The sequence below is a fragment of the Adelges cooleyi genome, unplaced genomic scaffold, assembly GCF_023614345.1.
Source record: "Adelges cooleyi isolate 19-005CV unplaced genomic scaffold, UGA_ACOO_1.1 ACOO_flye_CR_arks_rails_tigmint_CR_PRNA_108, whole genome shotgun sequence".
In the NCBI taxonomy this organism is placed as follows: Eukaryota; Metazoa; Arthropoda; class Insecta; order Hemiptera; family Adelgidae; genus Adelges; species Adelges cooleyi.
The window spans coordinates 17,932,986-17,951,442 of NW_026095761.1; the positions used below are offsets into that span (position 1 = coordinate 17,932,986).

Here is an 18,457-nt window from a genome sequence, read left to right on the forward strand (position 1 = left end):
TGCATTGGAAATTGGAATTGGCTATGCCCTCAATAGTTTAACCATACCATTATAGGATTTGAGATACCAGACTGTAATGCATTTTAAGTGAAAAATTTGAAAACAAATACGACAACTCCAAATTGGTTCATCATTTTCCGTCCGTTCAAAACATACCATACAGTCTACTTGCCCACTGTTCAAAAGATCAATCAGCACATCTCTTTGAGATGACATGGCTGGAAATAAACACAAACGGTAATCTATCTGAATAATACAAATTCAGACTTGAACTTACAAGATTTTGAGCCAGAGGCAGTAGTTAATACAGCACTTTGATGTTAAAGACCTATTTCTATACTTTAAAAAGCTTTATGTGGTCGTAAAAAATTATATATTTTTAAATTTTAATATAAATAATATATATTTCTATAGTAACAATTATTGTAAGATTATGCAATTATTAAAATTAGGAAATGGTTCAGTTGCTTGATAATAATATATTGTAACACACACAACCCACGGCTTTTAGACGACCTAGCCTGACTTAAGTTTTTTTTTTTTGTGTTGACAGAAACATTTTTTTTCTCACGACCCGATTTAATTGTTAACGATCTCTATCGATCGTAAACCTTATGTAGTTGTCAGATCCAAAGTAGGTTGCAAAGGTCGACTTGTTTTTCCTCTATATGACATGACGAAAATCCTTTAAAACAGAGATCTAGAGGCAGGATATGAGTTAAAGAAAGATAGTTGTTCAAAATGTATCTTGCTTCTTGGGTACGAACACAACCTGCACCAAAATGATATATTATTACTGATTGTGCTGGACTGCTAACAATTCGTATCGAAACCAAGCACATAAAATAACAGAAAAGGCTTTGGTAGCAATATTTATTTGTTTAGTTACAATAAGGCATAATACATACTGAACAAGTACGGCCTTTACAACGGATACATTCATTGCAGTACTACATAGATTATTGCTAAATGAGGCAGACCGTCTAAAATCTATTTAGGCAACGGAACCAGTTTTGTAACAGCTTCGAAGGTAGGTACTCGAATTACTCTTTAAACAAGATATTTATACATACAAATAAAATAAAAAAATGAGTGTCTTATGTTGAATGGATTATTGTAATATTATGTACCTAATTCAAACGGTTAAAATTGGTACCCCAATTATATTGGACACCCTGTAGGCAGTAAACATAATGTGAGTGTTGGCGTTATTTCTACCACAGAATCACGTCATTGATATAAATAACACTTATGATTTTGTATACGTCAGATATTAGACAAGCTATATCTAATCAGTTAATAAGGCGCTACGGACTTTAATCGAATTTATCGACTAGTGTCGTACACATGTGCGTTAGCAAACCAAAATGTTCAAGTCCGTTTTTGAGAGTTTCGATATAAAACTGTCCATTTTGGCAGCGGTCGTAGCCCTTTTATACGCTTATGTCACGTGGAACTATAGCTACTGGTCAAAGTCAGGCGTAAAAACCCTGCGGACACCAATTCCGTTATTTGGCCATTTTTTTAAATCCATAGTAGGCCTACAGCATACAATGGAGGTGATTGATACCATCTACCAGGAAATGGGCGACCAACCGTATATTGGAGTGTACAATATGCGTACCCCACAGCTGGTCATCAAAGACCCAGAACTAATAGGTGACTATTTACAATTCTTAAAATTATACTTTTAATAACTTAATTTCACTTCTATGTGGCGTTACTATCGAATAAATAAAATAAAATATACTTGTACTCATGATTCTTTAAGAGTCAAAGTAAATATTTAACAAAAATGAGAGACCATTAAACATGTAAATTAAAAAACCATTTTTATATTGTGTAAAAAATTGCACATACAGCACAAAAAATGAATATTTCATATAGAGTTATGTAAAAATGTTTTGGATAGTTACATTTAAGTTTAAAGTTAAGGGCGGAAGGAAGGGTAAAGTGTAGTATTATGTTCATCTCGATTCTGCACACATTATTCTACAACATTCCACTCCTGTCCTAAATTTTAAATGTAAGTAACTTTAAAAGTAATTAGCCAAAACTGGTTATCGGCCAGTGAAAATTTTCAGAAAATTATTCATAATTTAATAAGTTTATTAAATATAATATATGTAACCATTTTAGTTGTAAAAGTTGATAAAGCTCTAGAATAAAAAGTAAAAAATTTGACTATTATTTAATATTGTAAAATAACATAAACTAAATTATCTCAAAAAAGAAAAAAAATGCTATTTTTAAGAGAAAATAAGTGTCTTATCTTTTAAAAATCATCCTATACATGACAAAAAATCGAACATCAACAACTATGTAAATTTTTTAAGAATTATTGTGAATCGAGAATCGTGTTAAAAGCATTTTTTCGTTTTTTCTTAATAATATCAAATTTAAATACTGATGTTTGAAAAAATTGTTGGTATAGGTTATAGGGCACAATAGATTAGGGTTAATGGTATATACGAGTACTATAAAAATATAGTCAGAGCCCAAGGGACACTAGGGGTAAATTGTTGTAAAATATATACTGTCTCTTAGGCCTTAATAACTAGTATGAATGACAAGGATTGTGGAAGCGGCAAGGGACCTTAATGGTCCGTATTAATAGGCCAGAAGAAGAAGAAGAAGAAGAAAGTCACTTTAGGGATGGCGAAGATTTGTTCAAATTTGGCTTTGAGTCGATTTGTGGGTAGGGGCAAGCCTAATAAATATTTTATAAACATTTCGATCCGACCGTTTTTCGCTAATTAAAGCAAGTCAAAGTTCAAGTTGACTGATCAATTTATTTTTTAGTTTTTTTCCGGGTTTAGAGGTGAAGTAGACTTTTCCTTCTTTTGACCCAGCGAAGTACCACTCGCATACGATTACGGATCGATAGAAATGCTACTCCAGTAAATCAGTCCACAGAAAAAACCATTACTTCAAAGACAAAAAAAATATCATAAAATATCGATTTTATTTTGCCTATTGTATCGAAGGCCGAAACTATATAACAGTAAATTATACACAAGCATAATTTCTTTGTGTCACTTTGTTTTATAACCATGAATGTACGTAATGCAATTTAATTTTCCAACTATAAAATTAATGAAACAAATTATTATCATTAAAAAACTATTTAAGTACCCACTATTAAATAGTAATAAAGTATACGATGACTATTCAAATTATACTAAACATCTAAAGCTTCGCAATAAATTATATTTTACCGAACATTAAATAATTATTTTTAGACAATTTACCATTTTAATTAACTACTATACTATAATAGATTATGCAAAATAAGTAGGTTTTTATCTTGATCCAAAATTTTGTTGGGTTCCTCAGATTAATACACTATTTTGTCATGTTTTTTTCCTCTTATTTCAGTCCTATCCTGGTACAAAATAGAAAAGGAAAACCTTTTCCGTTTCTTTAACAGTTTAACTCTTGTCATTAAAATAGACACTTTTTTATATTTTATTCTGTTTTACACTACAGTAAAAAAATTAATTAATTAATCCTCACGAATTTAGGCCTTTTGAATCACTTCTTACTCCTCAATACTCTGAACTAATAGGCAACCGTGAATTAAAATCTACAATAAGTACATGGTCTGTTAATTACTTGAATTTATAAACAATTTCACACTTAAAATTTTTGTTTGGTTCTCTTTAAAGTCTCTCTTAAATAATATTTTATTTTTACAAATTCCCATAACTATGTGTTGGCGTCGATAACAGTTTTCCAGTTTTCCATTCTGTCATAATACTCTCGTAGGTATTTAATATATTTTTCTCTACTAACTTTTATCCATTTTTTTCATTCCATTTAGATATGGTAGTATTATTATCTGAGCTTTAAATTTGGAATTTACATAAACTATACCTACCACTATGAATTATGCGGGAATTCCGAGTCATGTCACGTCTGCTAAATATTCAATTTAGTCACTGTTTTAAATCTACCTTTCTATGACTTCTTAGTACTATCAAGTAATACATAATACAGTATGTAAATGCCATTTTGCTGATTTTCGGATATATCCACGTTAGTATTTTTAGGTCGACATTTCGAACTCATTGCAGAGTGCAATGCGTTCGAAACGTCGACCTAAAAATACTAACGTGGATATATCCGAAAATCAGCAAAATGGAATTTCAATCCACGAAAGCTTAACGCATTCATATTAGTATATAAATGGTCATCCTTCAAATGTCTCCACTTGTCGTAGATTCAATCCCCAGTCATTTCCGGTTTTATTGTCTGGATCTAATATACATCTAATGTATCCAAAAGGGTTCCACCCGTCGAAAAAAAAATTAGAAACTATAAAACTATTATTTTTATTAGATAATAATCGTCAAATATAATTTCTGACAGGTCGAGTGCTCATCAAAGACTTTAGTCATTTTACCGATCGTGGTATTTACTATGATATTCATTCAAACCCGTTAAACGGAAATATATTTCTTACGGGCGGCGAACGTTGGAGGACTATGCGACAAAAGCTCAGCCCAGCGTTTACCACCAACAAGCTTAAGTATATGATCGAACAAATCCAAGAATGCAGCGACATCCTGTTAAAGACCATCGGCCAATCGATCGATAAAGAGTCCGGCAAGATGGAAATTCGGGATATGATGGGCAAGTATTCAACAGACGTTATAGGTAGCTGTGCATTCGGACTAAAGGTAGACGCCATCAACGACCCGGACTCGGAATTCCGCAAGCACGGCAAGGCCGTTTTCACTCCTTCATACAAGTCTCAGTTAAGGGCTGCTATTATATTCATGCAACCGTCGCTTGTACGTCTGCTCGGCATGAACTTTTACTCTCAAAAAACCATTGACTTTTTCCGAGACGCCTTCCAACAGACCATCCACTACAGACAACTAAATGATTGTCAGCGAAACGACTTTGTTCATCATTTAATGAAGGCCAGAAAAGATTTAGTGCTGAATCCTGAGCTGAAAGATGAAGGTAAGCTGGATTTATTTATTACTTACTGCTTACAATATAAAATAATTTAATATAATAAAATATTATGATTTTTCTTCATATTTTTTTCAATTCGAAGGATTTTTAAGGAGAACCCAATTTGAAATTTACTTATATATAAAACTTTCTTAGCTTACTGAAAAAATAAAAAAATTCTCAAATTTGGGCAACACGAAAAAACTCGATTTCAATGTCTTTGTAGAAATGAAGAATATAGAAAAAAACCAAAAATACTTTATACGATCACGGTCAAAATAATCGAAAAATAATTCCAAAAAAATTGAAAACATTCTTTCTATCGTAACAGACGTGCAAGGTAAGTTTTAAAGAGTTCTGCGGGGGGGGGGGGGGTGCTCCAAAAGTTAATTTGTATTTGGCGTATTCGCCCATATATACTCCATTCGTAGCAATGTCTTATAGAATCATTATGAATAATGATTTGAAAGTAAATTTAGCTTTTATAAGTAACAGAGAAAATATTTTAAAATTACAAGAATAAGAGTAGAAAGGTTGACAGAGGCTCAATGTTAAATTACATTTTTTAATAAGTACACTGATTACACAAAACATTTCATTGGCTGTATGTAATTATAGATATCGATATTATGATGATAATACATATAAGAAACACGTTAAAAAATAAAATTGTTAGCTATGTAAGTTTTAGTAGTAGAAAGTATTCAAATGAATTAACATTGGTAGGACGTACGAGCAGAATCATTTATTGTTTTGTCCAACTTTTAGAAAAATATTCTGAATTGGATATTGTGGCCAACGCGTACATTTTGTTCGTTGCGGGATTTGAAACAGTTTCGACTTCCATGAGCTTTTGTTTGTATGAGTTAGCATTGAAGACGGATATTCAGGAAAGGGCAAGAAAGGAAATCGCCGGCGTCAAAGCCGAAAACGGTGGTAAATTGGACGTCGAATGTCTAAACAAACTACATTATTTGAACATGATTATCAAAGGTAAGGCTTAACATTTGTTATTATAAAGTAAGAGCGCATTTTCATGTCAATATTTTTAATGTACTACTATTATATCTTTGCACTATATTTCTGAAAAAAAAACCCATTAAAAAACCGGAACTAAATATTACAAGTGGCGTGTGTCCTAGACAATTTACTGTATTCAATGAATAATTATTATAAAATATAACGACGATGATATCATTTTTTATGGACGATTTTCAGAAACACTGAGAAAGTATCCTCCACTCATAACGTTAAACAGGATAGTGACCAAACCGTACACAATACCGGATACAGACATAACGCTTAGACCCGGTACGAAAATAATTATACCAGCAAAGTCTATACACTACGACCCCGAGAATTATCCAAACCCATTGAACTTCGATCCAGAGAGGTATTCCGAAGAAAACATCAACAAATTGCATCCCAACACGTACATGCCCTTTGGAGACGGTCCTCGGTTTTGCATAGGTACATTTTTTTTTGCGATTTGCGTATTATTAACTATACGGTTTTTCTGAAGTAGAAAGGTTCTCGTCGTCCAATGGCCGAGAATTGATAATAACTATCTACCTATATAATTTTACAGGAAAACGATTCGCCGAGTTCGAAATGAAATTGGCTTTGTCGGAAGTACTAACCAACTACGAAGTTTTGCCATGCGAAAAGACACAAGTTCCCATTCAATACGTCATAGGTAGTCTTGTAAATATACCCAAAAGCGTTTGGCTTAAATTCAGACCGATAAATGTCTGAAGTAATGGTTTTGCTTATACAAAAACTCTAACAAATATACAAATATCGTGTAAATGGAACTGTTTATGGAAGGAAAAAGGTTTTTTTTTAACTTATAACGTAGTTTTCTTTAATAAATACAATTTTTTTATTTGTTATATTCCGTTTTTTTCCCTTGTATTTGCCTAAGATATGTTTACTTGAGGCAATAGGGTAGTGAAATTGCTAACTTTCTTATTTTCCGTCTTAGGGTTTTTAAAATTTTGATTCCTCTTTGAAAAAAAATTGTTTTCAAAAAATATTTTTTTTTACATGTAGGTATATAAGTTCCCAGTAGGAATTAATTTAGGGAGAAAAAGGTAGGTACTCTCATAAAAGTCGAAATAACTCCACTTCTAATCGATGGAATTTCGCATTCTTGGTCTCATTCTAATGTGGGTGATATATTCGAAAAATTGTAGAGAGCGTTTCACTGTAACTGAAGATTTGTAATTTTGGCAACTTCATAAACTTTATTTTAAAAAAATGGGTTTTATGCTTTCGCTCCGCCCTCTCCCCTCCCCCTTAATTCTATCGAAACCCCTTCTTAGTTCTTTACAATTTGACGAGCATATTACATGAAACAGAACGAGATAAAGAATGTGAAAATCCGTCGATTAGAAGTGGAGATTTTTCGAGATTTGTATTGCAAAACATGTAAAAAACGGATTAGCGGGAAATGAGCTTGAACGATAGCAAGCAAGCAGGCTCTAAATGTGGAAAACTTGTCCAAAAAGTGCAAAAACTCCCACTTATAACATCCAAAGTGACTTTTACGACCTATCCACATGTTCCCCATATCCCATAGAACAACATAAAAAAAAATCAAGTTTTTGGGTAGATTTTACTAATATATCGTCTTAAAATTACAATATGTTATATTTAAAATTTAACATCCAACTTTTGCATATTGGGAAACATATAAACATATAACTGTTCATAACAATGATAAAAATCGTATTGAATACCTTAATGATTTTCATGTATACCTCATCCAAAATATTAAATTTATTTTTTTAGGTTTTTACTTAGAAAATAGCTCTAAAATATGAATCTTGAATGTTAACATTTTCGGCGGAGGGCCCCTAGACCCCCTTTTCAATGAAGGGTGTTCCATACTACCCAGTAGGGACTAGGGCCAGCGCACCACAGGTTCAGTCTACACTCTACAGGAGACTACAGTTCCTAAATGCGGCCCTGGTTATTTTTAAATTAATTTTATCACGATTACTCTGCGATTTTCAACGAGTTTGTTTCTACCCAGTTATAGAGCCAAAAGCCAAGTGTCCATGAACCCCAGAAACTCTGTGTTCGATACCAACAGATTAATAGGGTACTGCTTTTAAGACGAGAAAATACAAGTCGATATGATGCACTGGCCATTCAATGTAGTCAAGGACTGTGAAAACCCGAAACTACAATTGAAAGGCAAGGGGTTTGGACCGGAAGAGATCAGTTCGATGGTGTTGACCGCCGAAGTGTATTTGGGCCAGTGTTACATGTATGATGATGTCATGGTGCGCTAGCACACATCGATGATTCTCAGAGAGAAGCCATAATCGTTGTAACATTTGAGTGAGATGCAAATGGCATACGTTTCATTAAAATGAGAAAAGAACAGATGTTTCAAGCTGATATTAATCGTAATATATTCGTATGCTTAGCTAGGCTGGGCGTTTTGTTTTTTATTTATTGAAAATTAAATTTGACTACAGATTTTTAAGAAAATTGTTTATGTTATAAGCTATAACATACATAAATCAACAATATTCTAAAAACATATATCTTAAAGCTCTACATTAGATGTAGCTTTAGACTGGTTTTAAGACTTTAAGTTCTAAAACTTTGTTCAAAAAAGACAAATTAAGAAAAAGTTTCTACCTCTTCTGAGGGAAATGGTTTTTGATATTCATTTAGTTTGTCAACGTATTTTGATATTACTGAGTCTAGAGACTATTCCATACAAATTTGTAACTAATTAGACTAATTTTTATAAGGCTATAATACTCCGTATTTTTAAGTTGAACATTTGTTAACCTTTTGGGTGTTTTTCTCGATTTTGAAGAGCAATAGGTGAACTTTTGCCAGTTAAAGTAACTTTTAGGTACGATTTCTAATTTATAGATTTCCTACTTGAAGAAATTGGTTCAGCATTTTAGAAGATATCGTGAGTCCAGACTCCAGACAAAAAAAAAAAATACTTTTTAATAAAATATGGAAGACTGAAGATGTTTTTATGGTGTGCCATGTGTAAATCGAGAATCAATAAAAACATATTTTTAATACAATTAAATTTATAAATCAATAACCAACATTGTTATATAAAACATAAATCTCGTAACTCAGTCTAAACACAATATTAAAATATTTATTTAAAAATAATTTACAAAAAATATCGCTAAAAATCTATTTTTCCCATATAAATTTCTAAAACAGTAATGACAGTTTCACTTTAGTAATATTAATTTTTTTTTCAAGTAGTTATTCATCAGCTACTGAGACATTTTTGAAATACTACAATTATTCACAAAATTAGGATGTAGACTTAAAACCAAGATTCTAATTTTACATGGTAAAATAGTTGTCAGACACTATATTTTTTTTAAGGGTTTATTTATCAAAAATAATGTATATCCCATAAAAATTTAGAGTAATACAAAAAAATTGGTAAGTATTCATAATAATAAAAAAAAAATTGGTATAAAATGACTAATTAAAACTGATCAGATACTACAACAGGTTTATCATAATTAGAACTAGAACAGAGAGAATCACATAGGTTTTTCAACTCCATGTTGTTAACGTCAATACCAAGTCGCTTTAGGTATGAAAAATACTTAGTGTGCCGTAAGTTACCAGACGGTTGGCTTGATCCCTGCATTCGGCTCATAGATCGTATAGTAGCCAAGTAATCGAAACTTGTTTGGTTTTTACGATTGCAGTTTTCCAAACCAATTTGATTTAATATATCTTTGGAGATTTCCCATATTTTTTGCCGAGAACTAAAAACGAAATAGGTCACTTTATGGTTATCTCAAAAGTTATACAACTATACGTAATATCATTATAATACCATAAAATATCTGAAGAGGGATATTGTAATTCATGAACAGCATTCTGATTATTAATTTTATCATGAACCCACTGGGTTATTTCAATTGACAATTCGTTAGCATTAACTGGCGAATGATTACTAGTGCATAATGTAGCACTATCTCTTGTTGTAAGATGATACCAAAATGGTTGTGGGTCCAAAAACCCATAATTCTATAATAAAATGAGCGATTCATCATAATCCACCACCATGAACATCAAAAAAGTTTATTATGCATACCTGTGTTTTAGAATATATAATATTCATTTGCGACAGTGTATCTAAGTATTGAGATAAAGTTGAAATATTTTTTGTGAAATTATTTTTTTCGTCTTCTCCAGAATTAGACACCACATTACCGTTTAATGTTGGCCAATTCCACCATAATGAGTCTATGTTTCTTTCATAAGTAGGTTTGGGCGTACTCTAAATACACATTTAAAAGAAAGAATATATTGGACAAATTGACTTAATTAAAAATGTTAATATGCGTTGATAATTTGGAAATTGACAATTTCTTATGAAGTCCGATTTGGATTTTCTGAACATTGGTGTCTTTTGAGTATTAGGTAAAATAATAAAAGTATTTAAATAAAAACCCGTCAAATTGAATAATATTGTTATTTGCTAGTATTATATAAATACATCTGTATGTGTTAAAATTTTCATGGATTGCAATATTAACTTGACAATTTTCAAATATTGATTGCTGAAGAAAGTCGAAACATGATTTTTATCATTTTGGAGTTGATAACAAAAAGAAACAGTCCTTTAACATCTCCAACGAAAAATATATTTTAAAAATCTGTCGGGGATTATAGGTAATTTGTATAAGAATACATAAAAAATTTAAATAAGTATACTAAATTAAAACTTTGTTTTTGCTTTTCTCAAAAATTAAGTTACGACTTTCTTTGCAGTGGCAGTCAAAATATCCATATCTTTGTTTCGGGGCTGACGTTTCTTACTGATTGCATGATCTATTATCAGAGCGATAGTCATTGTTCTAGGGATAGTATAGTCGCAACATATAAAGACATGGATACATAAGAAAATTATCAAGTTAATAAATTTACCTGTACTAGCTCTCCGCTTTTTATAATATACTGTAACTGCAATAAACTTTGCCTGATATCAGGTTTAAAAGGATGTACCAATGAGTCTATTTCCTTTTCTGTCAATATAGCACCTTCGGTTAATGCTATCAAATGAAGAAGACCTTCTGAAACATAAGGGAAAAACCTAATTTCAATCATTTGTTTTTAAAAACAATTAAAACATTTTTTAGGGACTTACTCAAATGTTTTTTGGGCGGATAGTCAAAACTAAGGGTAATTTCATTTGAAAAAAAAAATTTAGTTAAGTGATTGCTAAATGGATCATTTACAACTAAAATTAATGGCCGCTTAGAATCCCTTCCTAAAGTAGATATTGCAGACAAAAATCCATCATCATAGTTGTCGAAGAATATATCGGCCTAAGAAAAATACAAACAATAAGTTGTAAAGGTAATTTTTTAACTTATTCAAATAAATTCTTACATCTTCTATCAGTATAATTGACATTTTTTCTTTTTTATCTTCTTGTTTTTTAACATTCTTGACTTTTCTTTTTTTTTCTAACAAATGTATACAGAAAAAAAATGTTTACAATGTAATGTATATTGTATCAAGACGATCTGATATTATTGCATATACATTATACAATTTATTTAAGTCTGCTAAACTATTATAGTACACAAAGAATGTATTTTGAAGAACATTTATCTCTAGATAATTGTTATGTTAATTACCTTTAACCATACTAAAAATGTTTTTTTTAACAGCATGAGACTGAGTTGCTTCTATTAGGTCAGTTAGTATTCGTTTTCCATTTCGATTACAAGAAGCGTTCAACTCTATAATCTAAAAAAAAAAAATAGATTTAAACTTGACGCTAAAATAAATCTACCTTCACATTCAGAAAATTACATTGGCATCTAGTTCCTTAGCCGCGGCGTAAACGGCTGCAGTTTTTCCGCAACCGCTTGGTCCAGAGAGAATGGCTAAGTTAAGTGGTACTTTCTGGCTAGAATTACTGTCACTGTCATCAATCAAATCATCATAGTTACTAGCTAAAAAAAATATATATATACTAGTTAAAGATTAATTCACTTTTTTAATTTCCAAAAATGTTAAATACAAACATGTTGTGAGTTTATAATTAGAGTTTTTTCTATAAGATTCCAACCATCTTTTTAAATCCTTGACAAGCATATTATTGCCGAGGACTTCTGCACAACATGCAGGCTTATATTTATCAACCCACATATCTTCATCTTTATTAGAGTTCTTATGGGTTAGTACTCGTTTCTTCTTTAATTGTTTGTACATATCAGAAATTGCTAAATCTGGAATCTAATAAAATGAAATATTTATTACTGTAATAAAATATCTATATAATAAACCATGTCTAATTTTTTACATACACTATTTTTTAACGATTTAACCATGTATGGTACATCAATAGATGTTTGGTAAGGCTCCAATGTAAGGCCCTCGATATTTGAGCCTAAGGTAGTAAAAACAAGATTTGTGCTTCTTACAACATTGTCGTGCAATACTGTGTCTCTTAAATTCAACACGTCATCTGAAACATTTTGCACCAGTGACCAGTTTGCATGAGTAATTTTTGGAAAACAACTTAACTTTTCATAAAAATAACTGTTGTAAGTCAAATTATCGTTCCTCCTGCAAAATAATATTACAAATTTAATTCCTACAGTATAAGTAAATTTAATTAAATATTCAAACTTACTCTAATGCACAAATATTGACAAAAGAAGAACTCTTTATTAATTTTCTATCAATGATTTTTTTCTTCTTTTTACTGGGAGGCAGATCAGCATTGCAATCTATACTATTACTCAAATCGCTATTATCGTTGTCCAAATCAATCATTACAGTTCCAGTAGATTTTTCTGTTTTACTGTCAAGGGTTTTACCAAAATATGCAAAAAAAGCTTTTTTTTGCTTCGAATCTCCATTGCAGTTTGATGACAATTTTTCTTTCCCCACAAGCGATTCGCGTTTATCTTTGGAAATTTTTTTCTTTTTGCCCTCCGTAACTAGCCCGTCATCCGACGACCTTTTGGCTGCGCCGCCGGCCATTGTAATTAATATCGACCAATCGTTGACAGTATTACCAGAATCTGGCTATTGGCATAATTGTGAATTAATTTTAAAAATTAAAAATATTCGTACTGTTTGCAGTTTGATATATTATTTAAAAAAACGGCATTTAACTTACATGGCTAGTTATGATCATTGATCAGTAGAAACTAGAAAAGTTCCCGCCATTTATTATCAACGAGTACAAGTCTGGTAAACAATATTAACATCATTGATAATAGATTATATTATGGCTACCATTCCGACATTACGATTTTTTTATCTATTCTGTGGTACCACTGACTACCATATTGATAACTTGACGTGTATGGTGACAAATAATGATAAGAATTAAGATCCTGTAACATAAGTAATAATAACTATTTACTATGGCAATGTACACTACATAATAATGTGTAACATAGTACAATTTTAAACTTTTTATTTATAGACAACTATGTCGATTGAAACCAATTACAATTTATTTTTTGTATAATTATTACTGACAGTATTTTTTTTTTTGACTTAAATAAAATTGTGAATTTGAACTAACAGGTCAAAATGGAGCATTTGGAATTGCTGTCACGGAGACTGGAAAGTATGACCGTAAACCATGAGTGGAAAAGTTTAATTGGAAACGTTCCTTGTCCGAAGTCGGTTCTGAGATATTTGCATTCAAGTGAAACTTTAAAGTAATTTTTAGTGTTACTGCTGTGTAGTTTTAAATTATCATGTTTTGCGTTGGTTACGTACGTTTCAACTTATTTTCTAAAAATGTATTAGATTAAATGAACGACCGTGTTTGAAAGAATATAAAACCAAGATAGCAGGTATCATTAACGACCATTCAACAGGATCACCTAAGAAATTTAATGACGATCATAATAAATTTAATACTGTTGGCCAACATGAGATAGTGGAGTCAAATAATGAATTTAAAAGGTAAATGTTAGTTGCTCCAGAAACGAACTGTAAACAATTAATTTTATTTTTAGTAGTACGTCGGGTATGATAGAATCATTAGTATTCACACCGAGCAACATGCATTCAGATGATAGTGCAAATGATACGACAAAGAACAATTTACAAAACTCTGTAGAAGAAAAACGTGTAAAACAACCAAGAAATAAAAAGGAAAAGAAACGAACACTTTTAAATGAATCTATCAAAAATGGTAATAGCTCAAAAGATCAAAATCGATCAGTAGTCGATAACTCGTAAGTATTAATGATACCATAAAGACCCCTTTAATAATGCTAAAAACTAATAAGTATGTATGTCATTTTCATTTCTATCATCAAGTAATAAAGCATATTACCCAGACTACATGTCATTAGATGATGTGAAAAAAGGCTTAGAAAATGGAGAACTCTTTGAAGGAAATATACGTATTAGTCAAAAATGTTATTCTGAAGCATATGTTCCTTCACCTGTTAGTAAAATTTGTATTGTTTTTGTTTTACTTACTATTAAATGTTAGCTTTGTAACAGTTGGTGTATTATTATAGGACAAATCCAAAGATATTCTTATTAATAGTGTTTTATTAAGAAATCGCGCTTTTGACGGTGACAAAGTCGCTATAAGAATATTACCAAAATCACAATGGCGGGTAAGTTTTTAAAACTTTTGTAAAGATAAATATCTAATTGCAATTAAAGAAAAACATAAAAATTCAGAAACATGTTTTTGTTTTGATAATATAGAATCCAGATTCTGACAATTGTCAAAGAACAGGAGAAGTAGTTTACATTTTAGAAAAAAGTGAAAATCGAGTTATAGTTGGATATATACAGATAGATAAAGGGACTAGTTCTAATTTTGGCCTGCTGGTTCCGAGAGATCAACGATATCCAATGGTTTTAATAAAAATATCAAAATGGATGAAACCAATATCATTCAAAAATAATTCTAGAAATTCAAATGAACTATATTACGCAGTAGTACAGCAATGGGATAACTTCAGATTTCCCAAAGGGTATGAATTTTTTAGTTTACAATTATATATCAAATAAATAAACTGTCATTTTGATTTTATAGAATTTTAAAAGATGTGCTTGGAGAAGTGGGTGAGATTAAAGCCGAAACTTCCGGTATTTTAATGTCCTATAATATATCAGAAAGTCCGTATCCTAACGACATAAAACAATATTTCCCACCAATGTTTTCTATTGAAGAAGAGCTAAAACAACGAAAAGACTTAAGGTAAATACTTATTTATTAAGTTTTAAATTGAACAACATTGTCTATTATTTGTACAGGAAACAATGTATTTTCTCTATTGACCCTCCTACTGCCAAAGATTTGGATGATGCCCTTTCATGTACTTTACTGCCAAATGGTAACTATGAAGTAGGCGTTCATATATCAGACGTATCTCATTACGTTAAGCAAGGAACGCCATTGGACAAAATTGCAGAGGAACTCGCCACAAGCGTTTATTTAGTACAAAGAGTAAGCACTTTAGGGCAATAAATGAAGATATCATTTTTAATACAAATAATAATAGGTGTATCACATGCTGCCTCCGGAGTTGACCATGATGGCTTCACTGTTACCTGGAACTGAAAAACTCACTGTATCCGTTTTTATAGAAATGACTCCTGATGCTGAGGTAGTCACGCAGACATTCTGTCGATCAATTATACACTCGTGTGCCCAGTTACATTATGCACATGCACAGGTATAATTTTTAATTTTTGATTAGACAAAAATATTAGAGTGTAAGTATTTAAATCGGGGCATTATATTTTAACAGATATTCTTGGAAAATCCCAATAAACATGATTGGGATGAATCAGAGTTTCCTACTGTGCACAACGGGTACAATGTTAATGATTGTGCCGTAACAGTATGTCATTTACACAAATTAGCATCAATAATGCGAAAGAAACGATTTGGCAATGGTGCCTTGTGCATAAACCAACCAAAGTTATCGTTTGAAATTGATCGTGAAACTTGTGCTCCATTATCTTATTCGTTGTACATTCTTCACGAAAGCAATTGGTTTGTTTTAAAATTTATACATAGATATATTAAGTTCTGGATATAATAGCCTCTTAAAAAAAATTAATACTACTTTCTTACATAAATGTTTTGAAGAAATGACACATAGTAAAAGTTAGGTTTATTATATCATTAATGAGTTATAATTAAATCAATTTCTATTTAGTTATAACTCTAATAAAGTATTTATTATGGTGTACTTTTTTAGTTATTTTTTAAAAATTATATTTTTTTTATTGGTTTTTTAAAAAAAAAAAGTCTTATCCCTACATTTCTTTTTGGTGTGTTTTAGGTTGATTGAAGAGTTCATGCTTCTAGCAAACACTTTAGTAGCAGAACATTTGAATAAACATTTTCCTACCACTGCTTTGCTTAGGCAACATCTAGCACCCGAGGCGACTTCATTGGAAAAACTTGTAAAAGTATTAAAAATATATGGTATTGACATAGATACAGCGTCAGCTGGATCAATTCATAAGTCAATAGTGTCATGTTGTCAGAATGAAAACTGGTCGAAATGTGAAATTGTTATTAATAATTTATTGTCCAAACCTATGGTTGTGAGTAAAATAGTTTTTTTTTTTAAAGAAAATAGAAATATGCTAAATCATATTTAAGAATCTTGAGATTCATTTATTTTATCGTGTAAAACTGTTTGGTTGACAGCGAGCTGAATATTGTGTAGCTAGACCAGAAGCGGATATGTCTCATTTTGCACTTAACATACCATATTACACGCATTTTACATCACCTATCCGCAGATACCCTGATATAGTTGTGCATCGTTTACTAATTTCATTGCTAACGGACACTACAATCAAAGAGTATGAAGACCCAGAAGTTATTCATGCGTAAGATACTTAATAATAATAACATAAATTAAATAGATAGCAACACTATTATTATACATAATAGTATTACACTCAATTTATGTATTTTACCATTCACAGTGGTAAAACTATTATAAAATCCAAAAATTAGTAAGCCACAACATTAAACGAGCAATGCCTACTACTGGTTTTTGTATCTATCTTAATATCAATGAAACTTTGAAATCTATATTAATTTATTAAATATTGTAACTTATGAATTATAGGATAGCCAAGAATAGTAATGATAAAAAAAACAATGCAAAGAAGGCTTCAGAAGCCAGTACAGAGATATATGCTGTGTGCCTTGTCAACAAATTGGGATATCTCGATGAACACGCAATGGTTATGGACGTAAAAGAAAATTACTTTGAAGCTGTTATTATTTCAATGAACCTAAATGTTAGGACTTACGTAAACATTGTAAGTGCTTTCAGTATTATTATTTTGAAAACAAAATAATCAGTCAAAGTATTTATTACGTCTTAAATTAAAAATTTATCTTATATTTTTTATTAACTAAAAGTATTACATAATAAATTAGAAATTGCACTTCCAAAATTTGAAAGCTTCAGTTTTTAATTGCATACTATTAACATATTTTTAAAAAAAATATTGTTTGATTTGTTGTAATGAAATATGAAAAGTACCAAGATCAAGTAGAGCTTGGGAAATATTTGTTTAGCTAACATTTTATTTAATGCAGTGGCATTGTGTAAGGAGATAGAAATAGCTTAAAGACACAACAGGGAGAAGGATCACTTTAATGTTCTCTCTCAATTAGCCACTGATTATTTTGTGAATGTTTATATTATTTTCAATCGATTTCCAAAAAGTTCAATGTGTATGAGTTATTTTTTTAATTTATTACTGAAAATGTAATCAAATAATAGACGTCAGTACCTATTGGCTCACATTAAATCACAATTTCAGTTCTGACAAAGTTATTAAAAAAAAATTGCGTTTTAAATATTGTTTATAGATTTTTGACTTATTATTATTATTGTTTGGGGAGTATATATATATTTAAAAAATTTGCTTTTAGAGTGACAAAAATGCAGATTTACACCACAAGGCTTGCAGTTACTCTATTGTTGATGAAAAACCAATTTTGACAATTGTTTGGGATAATACTGGCGAAAACACGCAGATAGTACAATTATTCAGCAAGGTTAGATTACGGCTGAAGAAAAAGAAAAATTGTATGAAACTAAGAGGCATTTTGATTCGAGATAGTTAAATTATTTTGTATTCGACAACTTCAACTGTGATTTAGTTTATAAATTTATTATTATAAATTTGTATACTTATCAATAATTTTTTTTTTTTTTAAATAAAACACTTATTTTTTTCTAACAAACATTTTTTTTTTACTGTGGTTGACACATTTTTTAATTAAATATTATGGAACCTCTATAAATTATCTCTCCTGTCTTCCCTTGAAGATGTTAGCAACGTCCATGACCTGCTGAACCATAGTTGTCCTAACAATCTCCAGCATGCCGCATGACCGATTATGTCATCGAAAATTATTTTCATTTACGCCATAGCAAATTTATCAAACAAACCCATTTTGGAGCTAAGAAGGTATTGTTTTCCATTA

The 18,457-nt window shown here is 30.7% G+C and overlaps 3 protein-coding genes across 4 annotated transcripts; 2 read left to right on the forward strand and 1 right to left on the reverse strand.

Moving 5' to 3' along the window:
* The first annotated feature begins 1,305 nt into the window (after positions 1-1,305).
* On the forward strand, positions 1,306-6,850 carry LOC126838901 (probable cytochrome P450 6a13). Its single transcript, XM_050573683.1, has 5 exons — positions 1,306-1,659; positions 4,372-4,971; positions 5,734-5,958; positions 6,184-6,435; positions 6,554-6,850. Exons 1-5 carry the CDS (start codon positions 1,368-1,370, stop codon positions 6,718-6,720), a joined length of 1,536 nt encoding a protein of 511 aa, XP_050429640.1. The 5' UTR covers positions 1,306-1,367; the 3' UTR covers positions 6,721-6,850.
* Positions 6,851-9,179: 2,329 nt separating this feature from the next.
* LOC126842239 (uncharacterized) lies at positions 9,180-13,136 on the reverse strand. Its single transcript, XM_050579129.1, has 11 exons — positions 12,629-13,136; positions 12,300-12,561; positions 12,018-12,228; positions 11,803-11,945; positions 11,625-11,736; positions 11,374-11,450; positions 11,129-11,309; positions 10,909-11,054; positions 10,073-10,258; positions 9,812-10,005; positions 9,180-9,740 (listed from the first exon to the last, which is right to left on the reverse strand). The coding sequence occupies exons 1-11, from the start codon at positions 12,979-12,981 to the stop codon at positions 9,452-9,454; spliced, it is 2,154 nt and encodes a 717-aa protein (XP_050435086.1). The 5' UTR covers positions 12,982-13,136; the 3' UTR covers positions 9,180-9,451.
* A 221-nt stretch (positions 13,137-13,357) lies between these two features.
* Positions 13,358-18,172, forward strand: LOC126840437 (DIS3-like exonuclease 2). 2 transcript variants are annotated; one of them, XM_050576183.1, is made up of 14 exons: positions 13,358-13,673; positions 13,765-13,923; positions 13,980-14,198; positions 14,284-14,413; positions 14,490-14,591; positions 14,686-14,957; positions 15,020-15,184; positions 15,241-15,433; positions 15,489-15,662; positions 15,738-15,985; positions 16,278-16,545; positions 16,652-16,836; positions 17,082-17,277; positions 17,900-18,172. In XM_050576183.1, exons 1-14 carry the CDS (start codon positions 13,543-13,545, stop codon positions 18,092-18,094), a joined length of 2,637 nt encoding a protein of 878 aa, XP_050432140.1. In that variant the 5' UTR covers positions 13,358-13,542; the 3' UTR covers positions 18,095-18,172. The 2 variants fall into 2 exon arrangements, with proteins under 2 accessions (XP_050432140.1, XP_050432129.1); XM_050576172.1 differs by having other exon boundaries at positions 13,977-14,198; positions 17,900-18,171.
* Positions 18,173-18,457: the final 285 nt, after the last annotated feature.

What these genes read in the sequence shown, in the direction of transcription:
- LOC126838901 (XM_050573683.1), top strand. Translation starts at nt 1,368, where the DNA reads ATGTTCAAGTCCGTTTTTGAGAGTTTCGATATAAAACTGTCCATTTTG. An exon ending in CAAAGACCCAGAACTAATAG is followed by an intron (nt 1,660 to 4,371) that starts GTGACTATTTAC and finishes AATTTCTGACAG; the next exon opens with GTCGAGTGCTCATCAAAGAC. An exon ending in TTTGAACATGATTATCAAAG is followed by an intron (nt 5,959 to 6,183) that starts GTAAGGCTTAAC and finishes GACGATTTTCAG; the next exon opens with AAACACTGAGAAAGTATCCT.
- LOC126840437 (XM_050576172.1), top strand. Translation starts at nt 13,543, where the DNA reads ATGGAGCATTTGGAATTGCTGTCACGGAGACTGGAAAGTATGACCGTA. An exon ending in AAACAACGAAAAGACTTAAG is followed by an intron (nt 15,185 to 15,240) that starts GTAAATACTTAT and finishes TTATTTGTACAG; the next exon opens with GAAACAATGTATTTTCTCTA. An exon ending in GCGTTTATTTAGTACAAAGA is followed by an intron (nt 15,434 to 15,488) that starts GTAAGCACTTTA and finishes AAATAATAATAG; the next exon opens with GTGTATCACATGCTGCCTCC.
- LOC126842239 (XM_050579129.1), bottom strand. Translation starts at nt 12,981, where the DNA reads ATGGCCGGCGGCGCAGCCAAAAGGTCGTCGGATGACGGGCTAGTTACG. An exon ending in TTAAATCGTTAAAAAATAGT is followed by an intron (nt 12,229 to 12,299) that starts GTATGTAAAAAA and finishes TCATTTTATTAG; the next exon opens with ATTCCAGATTTAGCAATTTC. An exon ending in TTATATATTCTAAAACACAG is followed by an intron (nt 10,006 to 10,072) that starts GTATGCATAATA and finishes ATTTTATTATAG; the next exon opens with AATTATGGGTTTTTGGACCC.